Source organism: Thalassophryne amazonica, chromosome 20, assembly GCF_902500255.1.
Source record: "Thalassophryne amazonica chromosome 20, fThaAma1.1, whole genome shotgun sequence".
Classification (NCBI taxonomy): Eukaryota; Metazoa; Chordata; class Actinopteri; order Batrachoidiformes; family Batrachoididae; genus Thalassophryne; species Thalassophryne amazonica.
This window is the reverse complement of record NC_047122.1, coordinates 11978803-11991704: the sequence shown is the minus strand read 5'-3', so window position 1 is coordinate 11991704 and position 12902 is coordinate 11978803. Positions and strand designations below refer to the sequence as shown.

General features: G+C 40.0%; 1 protein-coding gene across 1 annotated transcript in view; it reads left to right on the top strand.

The window, feature by feature from the left end:
- Positions 1–12902, top strand: part of c20h6orf136 (chromosome 20 C6orf136 homolog) — a 61384-nt gene that overhangs the window by 28575 nt on the left and 19907 nt on the right. Inside the window, exons 5-6 of the mRNA XM_034161037.1 lie at positions 4828–5028; positions 8504–8573. Of these exons, the coding sequence (XP_034016928.1) occupies positions 4828–5028; positions 8504–8573 (271 nt within the window). The remainder of the gene's footprint in view (positions 1–4827; positions 5029–8503; positions 8574–12902) is intronic.

Sequence of the window (12902 nt, the reverse complement as noted above, 5' to 3'; positions counted from 1 at the left end):
CTGACATCAATAGCCTTTGCTTAATGATTCCCTTGTCGGTTCTTAAGTTCACATTACACTGGAGCGGCCGTTGTTTTTGAGGGTGTGTATCTGGAAAATTATAATTTCTCTACATTGATTGCGGGTCGACTGCTGAGAAGCTGGGAAGCGAGGCAGTGGGTTGCAGCACAAGCTGCAAAGCAGTGAAGTGTGCTTCGCTGAAGAAGTTTCTTCATTAACCCCCCTCAAAGCCATTTTAAGATGTCAATCGTGCGTTTCGTTTTTGCTGATTAAAGTCTCTAACTGGGACTCTTGTCTTGTTGTGGGAAAGAAATGAGAATCGTTCTCCCTTCCACACTGGAGTTTTTATTTGTTCCTTATTAAATTTTCGTGGGGCAGCTCACATGATGGTTCTCTGGCTTGAGCTGGATGTAAACTGAAGTTACTGTCCCTCGGGTAAAGGAAATAATAATGATATCCTCTATTTTGTGGGACTTGATATCCTTTATTTTGTGGGACTAACTGCACAGCTCCTAACGCTGCGCAGCTCTTGACATGTAAAGTTGGAGAGAGCGGTTCCGGTCGAAATTAATAACTTCTCAAAGCAACTCGCCATTTTAAATCAAATGACCCTCTTTCCAAACATTGTAATACAATTGATAAACTACAACTGACCAAAACTGTCCCCCCCCCAATTGATCTTGATTTGCAACTCGGCGGTTTGCAAGGCCGCAGCTCAGAGGCTATGGAGTTACATTTGTCTCATTAATACTTGAAAGGAAATGCTTTTGACAAAACTACAGATTTTGTTTTTATTTATGTCCTGAGATCTAGGAGGTAGTGAACAATTTCATATTTATTGACTTTAAGACTCAATAAAATGTTGACATAGAAAACCTGTAAAGCTTTCTTTTATTACACAGAAAATTCACAGGAGGTATTGACAAGGAAATCGATAAAGAATCGGATCGATAATGACATCGATATCGATAAAATCTTATCAATACCCATCCCTATGTGTAATTGAGTTGTATTTATGTACATTTTTTCCTGTCTAGTTTCATACTTGAAAGCAGAATGTGAAAATGACATCACTGTAGCAGGAGGTGTTAAAATCACAAGTCAGAATTTCAATACATCCGCTTGGGAAATAACTCACAATATTAATACCAGCATTTTGGCATCAAAATTAATCCTATATCTTGAAAATAACCCCCACCCCTTGAATGTAACAAAGTATGGTCTATTTTCAATTATCTGGCTATTCAATTATCTGGCTATGTGTAAAGTTTGTCCATGCTCTTCAAAAGCTTTACAAACACAATTCTTTCACAAAGGTTTTATTTCAATAACACTGTGTGAATAACAGAACTTAGGAGGAGGCCATGCTCTTCAAAAACTTTAAAAACATACACCATTGTCAAAGGTTTTATCAAACTCTTTAGCCTGAGATCTTGTTTTTGGCTTGGCCATGACACTTGATTTACTACAACTTGCCATGCTGTGACTTGAAATTACATGTGTAATTGCATGATCACTGTAATAATATCAGTACTTGTGTAGCTTATGTGACTTCTCTAAAACAAGTACTACCAAGTCAGGAGCATTAAATATAATAAACTTGAATGTTGTTCAATGCAGCGTTCATCAAAACTAATCATGAAGTCAAAACAATTACATTCTAATATTTCGAAAGATGTTAAAATTACAGTATATATTGCAGTTTTCTTTTTGCATGGGGTGGGTTTTTTTTTGTCATGGTAGACACCCACTTCCTATATGAAATATCTCCCAAATTACACAATGCACAATCTCTGAAGTGGATGTAAGTATATTTGAAAAAAAAAAAAAACTTTTTTTTTCTACCATTACCACCTCCTGCTACTCAGAGGCTCTTGATAGTCTCTGTACTTCCAGGGATAGAAGCATTTTTTTCTGCACTACTGTGTATAGAAGAATCTCATGTTTGTGCACTTCTTTTTTTTTTACTTTACACATGCCTAATTTGTTGACATTTTTTGCATTTCTCAGCACACAACACATTTTGCTGTTCTTAGAGCTTGAACATGTGCCCAGAAATATTTTGCTTCCTGTTGGTTGATAATGTTCTTGATAGTTCTCACTTGACATTCAGTTTGGCTATGCTAGATCTGGCATGGTTCTAAACAGTGTTTCATCTAATTTGCCTTACAGATGGAAAGTTTTGGAATCGGACGACAGAGTAAAACAATAATAGAGGGCCTAATACAGAACCATGTTATAGCCCATATTTTACTGGAGAAAGTTTCAAAGTAATGGTGTTATACAAGACTCATCATCAAAGATGATGTCATATGATGATGTCACATCTCTCACACCAAGGGATTTTTTTTTTCCCCCCACGATAAGGAATTAAAGTTTTGGCAGTGGCTATCCTTATGTCGCCATATTCATATAGTGAACTTCTACTGGTACATAATGGCAACGATATTGATAAAATCTTATCAGTACCTATCATTAATCGTATTGCACCAAATCGCATCGTATCGCATTGTGAGGAACAATGAAAACAAAACAAAATCTCATTGAATCAGGAACAGGGTGAATCGTATTGCATCGTATTATCATGTATCACTATATGTATCGTATCACTGGTAGTGTATCGAAGTGTGTATCGAATCGTTGTCAGTGATGAGCTTTACACACCTATTGTGCATGTATTTGCTATTGATGCGTAGATTCCTAAACTACATTAACCACAACCGTTTATTCTAACAACAATAACCCCTAACCATAAACCCTAACAAGGCTGCGCTGTGTACAAATACAATTTGGGGTTATCAATATAGCGTTGTGCAAATAGCCATTTTCTAAAGTATTTCCAGATGTATTCTAACACAAGGGTGTCTTCTGGGGATAACAGTTTTTTTGCAAGCTGTGATGATGAATCCAACTGAAAGCAGGCAACAGGTGAGATTAAAAGACTTTATATTTACTCTGTGCCACTTTGTAAAGTTGCTGCTACCTTAATTAGTTCTTTAGACCACCGGGACAAATATGGCAGCAACAGTTGGTAGCATTAATGTGCCATGTTGGTTTGCAAGCTGCCAATAATCTCCAAAGAAGAAGGGTTATTTTGTTTTTGGAGTTTATTAAGCCAAATTTTTGGGGACTGCACGGTTGTTTTTCTAACGGTTTACTTTGTTGTGGACATTAAAAGTTATGAGCTGCGTATTTCTTCCAATAATGATACATTAAGTGGAGCTTCCAGCAGCTAAAAATGCTAATGCCGTTAGCATTATCTCTGTCGGTGAGTCACATCCACAAGATTGAGTTTCAGCAATGCACAAAAATTTGTCTGAGGTGAGTAAGTAATTAAAAATAATATGTGACATTTATCAGCTAATGTTTGATTTAATTTCCTGCTAAAAGCTATCACTGTCGAGCTGAGGAAACGTTTTATATTCGTAAATTGTTAGCTACACAGTTTTTGTTACTGCCATAACTGCAAGAAAACTTGAAATAACTTTGATTTTTTTTAAACTAGCAAATAATCAAAGAAAATAGCACGTTTCATATTTCATTTTGTTTAATGTACGCATTCAAGAATCAAGAAATTAATCAACAACAGATAAGTTGGCTTTAATTTACAGATGAACATCAAAGATTTCCAAAGAATCTTATTATTATTAAAACAATTTTAATTACAAGTTTTGTAATGTAACAAAAGTTTTTATTTTTATTTTATTTATTTATTTACTTTAAAGCTTTAAAATGTACAGTAATCACAAATTAATCTTGAAGTCAAAATGCATTTGTAAGGATTTTAAGGTGGCCAAGAATTTGAAAAAGGAGATAATAGCTCCAAAGCTCCTGCCAAAACTAGGAAAACTCAGAAGTCAGTAAATGTTTAACAAGTTGATGCATTACTGTGCCGTAAATACTCCTGTTAGAGTATGAATTCTTATTTTTGATTTCTTTGAAATGTCATTTCCTTTGTACTTTTCTGAACCACAATGTATGTTTTTTGGATTAAAGGCCGGTAGCACAATACAAGTTGTGTGAAAAGACTGGGGTGGAACACTTGACTTGATAAAAATGTAATTTTTTTTTTTAGATTTTTTTTTTTTTTTTTTTTTTTGGTGGGTAAATACACCTGAAAATGCACCAGAATGAATCAGATCCCAGCCCCCCCCCACCCCTGCCAGGGGCTTTTCAGGGTTTTTTTTTTTCCCCATGGTCCAGTTTCATCAGTATTATTTAATCTTTTGAATTTTAAAACATTTCTGTTGATTCTGATCGTTTCTTCAATGTCTCCGCCTTGTTTTACCTTGAATCTTAGGATGCAATTGCAAACGGGTTTCTATGAAAAAGTAGATGGTGAACAGCTTATGATTTGGCCATTAAAAAAAAAAAAAAAAAAATATTTTCTTTAATTGCTGATTGTAAACACTGACTGCGGCAGCTCAAAAAGGTCATCAGCAAGATAAGCCACAAACTGCTGTGAAACTACTTTTTAAGAATTTTAAAGCAGAAATATGGATTCTGTTTGCCAGCAAACTCTGATCCAGGCTGGGTTTCTTCACAGCACATTTAAAACGTGCAGGGACTGAACCGACTGTTAGTGACAGGTCAGTAATTTTCAGTATTAGTGGATCCAAGGGAAGGGTTTTTTTTTTTTTTATACCAGACTTGATGCCTACATTAGTTATCTGTCTCTGTCTGACTAAAGTTTCTTAGGATATTTTTGACCAAATGCCCTCTGTCTTTTCAAAGTGGTGTCTCTGTAAGACTCAGCTCCTGTATAGCTTAGCCATGTGAAGCTCTGACCGCCTGTTTGGATTTTGGTCTTGTGTGTGTTTGCTGCAGAGGCCGTGTGTTGTATCAGCTGACGCTCTCCCTGTGGCGCCTCTTGTGTCTGTGTTACTATGCGGAAGCTCGGCTTGAGGTCTTGAAGCTAACCAAGCATATGGAACACCACACCATCAAGGCTCGCTGGAGGATTCGAGGCCTTCCCATTCACTCTGCACTGCTGCGCTTTTACCGCAAAGACAAATCTCCCCTATACAGGTAACAGACATTCAGACTGGAGCTTGTCACGGTGACTTAAATATTGTTTCTAGATTTAGTGTTGAAAACATTTTCTGCCTTCAAAGCACAGGCAGTGTAATTTTCCACTGGTTTCTCACTAATTATTTTCATTCCTTTTTTTGTGAATGATTTGATGAAGTACTTCAGATGCGGTTTTTGGTACGGGTCAACCGGGCATTTTTTGGGGGCGGCACAAGCACTTTAAAAAAAAAAAAAAAAAAAAAATTCATCTGCTCTGCAAAGCAGTTTTCTATAATGTGTCATATCATTCTGGGGAAAATTGGCGCCCCCTGCAGCTTGCTGAGAAGGTGCACAAAAGTAGTGAAAAGGGGAGGGGCATGCAGAGGTAGAGTGCCTTTATTAGAGAGAGTGGCGACATGACGAGTCGAAAAAAAATCAGTCACGTGACTCATGGTGCCATCTTGGGGCCAAAATAGTGTTGGCTGTCAATGTGTCTGCATGTAAATCAAGCTATTTTATTTATTTATTCACTGAAAATGGTGGGTTAAACCAGATATTCCCAGTCACTGGACAAAAAAGTCCCTAAGTGTTTGCATTGTTTTCCAAGTAATGAACACTGTATATAACGGATTTTGTATAATGGATTTTTCGCTCACATTGGATAAAATGTCCTGTCCGATTGCAGTCTATTTCCATTAAAAACTCCAAGCAGTCTGGACATGCAGAGGTACAAATTAAAGTTCAGCTCTGACACTCGCTGGGGAAAGTGGGACCGGAGTCATTTCTGTGATTAAAAGTCTGACCATTTAGTTTTTTCAAATGGTGTTCAGACTCGGACCAGCAGCCTGACGTGCATCTGTTAAATCAGCTTTTACTCCTTTGTCTGCCGTCATATTATAACAGTTTTTACAGCACACACGCTGATAAATGGATCAGAAAAGTCTGCATCACATTTACAGCACAAAGTCGGTAAAAGAGGAAAATATTCAGCTTACCTTTGATTTATAGGTGATGATTGTAGAAAGAAAAGCTTGATGAGGGTCAAATTAGTCCAGAATAAAGCATAATCCAGAAACAGAGAACTTTAAAACTGTCACGCATGTCATTGCATGAGACGGAGTTAGAGCTGCAGCTGCATAAATCAGGTTTTAAATTAATTAAATAAATCATCATCAGTTGTAAATTTGGTAGCTTAACTATTGTTATATTTATTTTGATAGCACCTGTACCTGGGTGTGTTGCTTTGTGTGGTTAAATGATTTTTTTAAAATGTTGAAAACATAAAAGGACTGTTCAGTAGTTCAGCGCAGTTAGACCCAAAATGTTCTGAGTTGATACCACTCTCCAGTCAAGGCTCGCTATGCAGAGGAAGAAACGTCCTATACAGAAAGTACCAAAATTGAATTTTAGTGAATTTTATTGCTCATTTTGTGCCTTATTTTAATGATAAAAAAAAATCACCAAAATTCAGTTTTTGCACATTTTTCCAAACTGAGTGCTGGAGTATAACCAGCAGGACTCCACTGATGTGTGCAGAAAATTGTCACTGCATTGTATAACATTGACGCTATTGAAAATTTAAATAAAAAATTCTCCAAAGATTTTTCACAATAACATTTTTTTAGTATTAACTGATTCCATCTGCCAAAAGAGATATTAATCACTGAAATCACCTGGTGAAGTGGATGGTTGCAAAGAAAGCCTGCACCCTCCCAGCCCTTTCTGGAATGAGTTTGAGACCTCTGTCCTATATGAGAGCATGAGTGTTAATGATTTTAGTAAAAGTATCTTTAAAGAAGACCCATGCCTTATATATGAAGTGAATCTTGAACTGGAATCTGGATTGGGATCCGGATCACCTCCCAAATTTAATGGAATTTTCCATGGCTTACTATCTGTGTTGTGAACATTTGGTCAGAATCCGTGAAGTAGTTTTGATGTAATCCTTCAAAGCCTATATAAAGTGAATCTTGATCCAGAATCTGGATCTGGATCACCTCCAAAATTTATTGGGTCATTCCATGACCTAATATTTATCTGTGGTGGAAAATTTCATCAAAATCTGCAGTAATTTTGACGTAATCCTGCTTAAAGGAAGATAGACAGACAAATAAATAAATGCTGATGATTTTATTATGTCCTTGGCGGAAGTAATTAAGCGGGCACAAGGCTGTGACAGGCGCGAGCTCCACTTTCTGCACAGCCGACACTCTCTCGCCATCTTGTGCTTGAGGCTGAGGAGGTCAGGATTGGTTGGACAGTGGCTGATGTCTATGCTCCTTTTGGGCACCGCAGTCTTGTTTGAGGGCGGGTGCTAAAGAGGTAAAATATGATGGAGTTTCTCTACTTCGGGAAAAACACAGCATTTCCTATGAGTTTTTGGGCAAATTACACGCAAAGAAAAGTAACGATGCAGTGGGAAAGTAGACATGTTGCGGTTTGTTTATGACCCAGAGCACAAACATGTCGAGGCGGTTTTGCAAGCGAGAGAACACTTACTGACGCGACATCTCCCATCTGCCTTGTCTTCCCTTCTCCACTTTTCATGATCGCTTGGTGATTGCAGCCAAAAACAAAACAGTACACCATTTGACCGTGTGAAGTTATGCGGTGTGTATATTATACAACAGCAACGGAGGTCCCCATAAGTAGTCAAATCCTGCAATATCACACAGGGTTCAGACGAGACTGCGGTGCCCTATTGGTCGCCTTTAACACTGTTCGTGGCATTCTGATTGGCTGCTGTTGTTGGCAGTATTGAATGGCAAGCATCCAGGCAGACTCCCATCCCCACCTCAAGAAGTATCCGTGTGTTTGTCACAGCCAGGTGTGGCTGTGCCCTCAGCACCGAGGCCCCTGTGTGCTGGATTGTGCTCACGAAAGTGCACCACATGCCCAATGTCTTTTAGCTGACACTCCGTCACAGTGCAAGTTGAATGGGAGTAAGAGTTAATCAAATCAAATCAAAATCAATTTTATTTATATAGCGCCAAATCACAACAAACAGTTGCCCCAAGGCACTTTATATTGTAAGGCAAAAGCCATACAATAATTACGGAAAAACCCCAACGGTCAAAACGACCCCCTGTGAGCAAGCACTTGGCAACAGTGGGAAGGAAAAACTCCCTTTTAACAGGAAGAAACCTCCAGCAGAACCAGGCTCAGGGTTAATCTGAGTCATTCCAGGCTTCACCCTCTCATCCAGAGCCATTCTGTGTGTTCACCAATTTTTGTGAAAATAGTTTCATTTCTTAAGAGCCTGGCAATAAACAAACAAATGCTAACAAAACCAAAACAGTTTCCTGAATGAAACCAAACCAGCTCCGCTTTAAAGCTTCCCAAAAGACAGCGAAGCAGGCTCCACTCTGAAGCTTCGCTAACAAATGTGAAGCCATCACTTGAGTGCACACTGAATGGTTTTAGCTTCTCATACTCTGTTTATGTGTTTGTACACCTGTAGTTTATAATGAGGTAATTAAGGTGTCTGTTATAGGTCGTATGATGCATTTTCCACCTTTTACATCGGGCCAGATGGACTCATTCACTGTCATAAAGTGGAAAAGGTAAGCAGGATCCTTCCGCAGGTCACAGCTGTCTTGGATGTTTGTAAGTACTGTTGTTTGTTTTTTGAATTGGCTGCATTTATACCACCATTTGAACTTTTCACTCACACGTGGCACAATTTAGGTTTGTGTTTTGAATATGTAAATGGTGAAAGGGCACCCTAAACCAGCTGTTCTTCATCACCATGTTTATGTGGAAATAAATCAGATTTATTGGATATCAGACTCATTCCATCACCATGATCATTGCTGCCAAAATGCACCAAATCCTTGTTCATCTCAAACCACTGATGGATAGATGGATGGATGTAGCCTTTATTGTACAGTGTTTAAATACAATACAAAAAAATGAAGGTGTTAAAGACAGATAAAATCCACGGGAATATCCTGTCAAATAAATACAACCCCAAATCAGAAAAACTTGGGACAGTATGGAAAATGCAAATAAATAAAAACCTGCAGTGGTTCTTATAGTTACTTTGACCTCTGTTACATTGGATTTGAATCACGTGTGATTGCATCAGCCAAGCTTGAACCTTTGTGCGCATGCTTGAGTTTTTTCACGCCTGTCGGTTGCGTCATTCGCCTGTGAGCAGTGGTCCACCCCTCTCGTCGGATTTTTATTGCGAATAAATGTCCGAACGATTTGGAGCTTTGCTGCATCAAATTTTTCCAGAAACTGTGAGAGATCTCCAGCTGGACACCATTCGGAAAATTTAGATGGCTTTCAGCGACGATTTTATGGGGATTACACAGATTAAGGAGTGCTCCAGCCGGTTTAAAGACCGCCCACAGCGTCTGAGAGCGCGGCACACTCCGAGTGCCGATCGACAGGCTGACACCCCGCTGAAACAACCAGATCATTTCCAACGTGAAGGCTTTGTTGATCCAGGACGTCGTCTGACTTTCACAAAAAAAGGCAGAAGGCGTGGACATCAGCACTTTTTCAGCACATTCTACTGTTACAGGAGTTTTTATTCATGGAAAGAGAAGCGGAGGATTGCGCCACCGTGCCGCTCATGGCGCGGGACAAAACCACCTCCATGTTGGTCTCACAGGACGGCTTTCAGGTGGCTTTCAGACTGCTTCCGGTTGCTTTTCAGTCGTGTGAGTATCCGAGACATTGTGCATGAGCTGGACATGCCAGAACATGTCCTGTGAGGCTTCATCACGGCGTTGCTTTGCGCCATGTGGCTCCACCGTGACGCGCAGAATTCCTCCGCTCCTCTTTCCATGACAAAAACTCTAACAGTGGAATGTGCCTTTCATTTCTAAACTGGACGCTGTGTTTTATCCGGGACGTCCTCTGACTAGCACAGGATTTGCGGAAGACGTGGACATCAGCACTTTTTCGGCACATTCAGACAGACGTGCGGAGGAATTCCGCGCATCGCAGCAGAGCCGCATGGCGCAAAGCAACGCCGTGATGAAGCCTCACAGGACATGCTGGGGCATGTCCAGCTCATGCACAATTTCTCGGATACTCACACGACTGAAAAGCAACCGGAAGCCACCTGAAAGCCGTCCTGTGAGACCAACACGGAGGTGGTTTTGTCCCGCGCCATGAGCGGCACGGTGGTGCAATCCTCCGCTTCTCTTTCCATGGAAAAAAACTCCTGTAACAGTAGAATGTGCCGAAAAAGTGCTGATGTCCACGCCTTCTGCCTTTTTTTGTGAAAGTGAGACGACGTACCGGATCAACAAAGCCTTCACGTTGGAAATGATCTGGTTGTTTCAGCGGGGTGTCACCCTGTCGATCGGAGCGCGCTGCGCTCTCAGACGCTGTGGGCTGTCTTTAAACCGGCTGGAGCACTCCTTAATCTGTGTAATCCCCATAAAATCGTCGCTGAAAGCCATCTAAATTTTCCGAGTGGTGTCCAGCTGGAGGTCTCTCACAGTTTCTGGAAAAATTTGATGCAGCAAAGCTCCAAATCGTTCAGACATTTATTCGCAATAAAAATCCGACGAGAGGGGTGGACCACTGCTCGCACAAAGCCTGCTCACAGGCGAATGACTCAACCGACAGGCGTGAAAAAATTTGCGCATGCGCATGAAGGTTCAAGCTTGGCTGATGCAATCACACGTGATTCAAATCCATATAGTTTTTGCAAAAAATAAAAAGGTCCGATACTTTTCTAACAGACCTCGTACACCACAAAGACAATGATAAAGATATTTAATGTTCAAACTGATAGACTTTGTTGTTTTTGTGCAAATATTTGCTCATTTTGAAATGGATGCCTGCAACACATTTCAAAAAAGTTGGGACGGGGCAACAAAAGGAAAGTTGATGAATGTTCGAAGAACACCTAATTAGAAACAGGTGAGTGTCATGACTGGGTATAAAAGGAGCATCCCCAAAAGGCTCAGCCATTCACAAGCAAAGATGGGGCGAGGAACACCACTTTGTGAACAACTGCATGAAAAAATAGTCTAACAGTTTAAGAACAATGTTTCTCAATGTTCAGTTGCAAGGAATTTAGGGATTCCATCATCTACAGTCCATAATATAATCAGAAGATTCAGAGAATCTGGAGAATTTTTTACAGGTAAGCGGCAAGGCCGAAAACCAACATTGAATGCCCATGACCTTTGATCCCTCAGGCGACACTGCATAAAACACCAACATCATTATGTAAAGGATCTTACTGCGTGGGCTCAGGAACACTTAAAAAAAAAAAAAAAAAAAAAAAAAAAAAAAAAAAAAAAACATTGTCAGTTAACACAGTTCATTGCTACATCTACAAGTGCAAGTTAAAACTCTACCATGCAAAGTGAAAGCCATACATCAACAACATCCAGAAACACTGCCGCCTTCTCTGGGCCCGAGCTCATTTGAAATGGACAGACGCAAAGTAGAAAAGTGTGCTGTGGTCTGATGAGTCCACATTTCAAATTGTTTTTGGAAATCATGGACGTGTGTCCTCCGGACAAAAACCATCCAGATTGTTACCAGCACAAAGTTCAGAAGCCAGCATCTGTGATGGTATGGGGGTGTGTTAGTGCCCATGGCATGGGCAACTTAACACATCTGTGATGGCACCATCAGTGCTGAAAGGTACATCCAGGTTTTGGAGCAACACATGCTGCCATCCAAGCAACGTCTTTTTCAGGGACATCGCTGCTTATTTCAGCAAGACAATGCCAAGCCACATTCTGCACGTGTTACAACAACGTGGCTTCGTAGTAAAAGAGTGCGGGTACTAGACTGGCCTCCCTGCAGTCCAGACCTGTCGCCCATTGAAAATGTGTGACGCAATATGAAGTGCAAAATACGACAACAGAGACCTCGGACTGTTGAACAACTGAAGTCGTACATCAATCAAGAATGGGAAAGAATTCCACCTAAAAAGCATCAACAATTAGTGTCCTCAGTTCCCAAACGCTTATTGAGTGTTGTTAGAAGGAAAGGTGATGTAACACAGTGGTAAACATACCACTGTCCCAGCTTTTTTGAAAGGTATTGCAGGCATCCATTTCAAAATGAGCAAATATTTGCACAAAAACAATAAAGTTTATCAGTTTGAACATTAAATATCTTGTCTTTGTGGTGTATTCAGTTGAATATAGGCTGAAGAGGATTTACAAATCATTGTATTCAGTTTTTATTTACATTTTACACAATGTCCCAACTTCATTGGAATTGGGGTTGTACATAAGTATTCACACCCTTTTCTCAATACTTTGTTGGTTATCTTTGGCAGTAATTACAGCCTCAAGTCTTCTTGAATATGATGCCACAAGCTTGGTGGACCTATCTTTGGGCAGTTTTGTCCATTCCTCTTTGCAGCACCTCTAAAGCTCCATCAGGTTGGATGAGGAGTGTCAGTGCACAGCCATTTTCAGAACCCTCCAGAGATGGTCAGTCAGATTCAGGTCTTGGCTCTGGCTGGACCACCCAAGAATATTCAGAGTTGTCCTGAAGTCACTCCTTTGATATCTTGGCTGTGTGCATAGTGTCATTATCCTGCTGAAAGATGAACTTTTGCCCCAGTGTTAGGTAAAGAGTGCTCTGTAGTAGGTTTTCATCTAGGATGTCTCTGTACCTTCATCTGGGTTTGTTTCTTGAAGCAACCTGATAGTGAGCCTTATCTGATTGTGTGGTGTCACTAGTTTTCAGTAGCACAGTCAGTTGTAATTTGTTTCAGTCATAAGTCACTTCAAACTGAAAGTTGGCTTTTTTTTTTTCTTTTTTTTTTTTAAGCTGGGTGCGTTGCTGACATGCTTGCCAGCCTGACAGGAAATCTTTACGGTTATACTAACCAAATGCATGGTTTTTTTTGCGACTCATGCCAGAACTGTCGAGACACACAAGAGCTGGCTTTTATT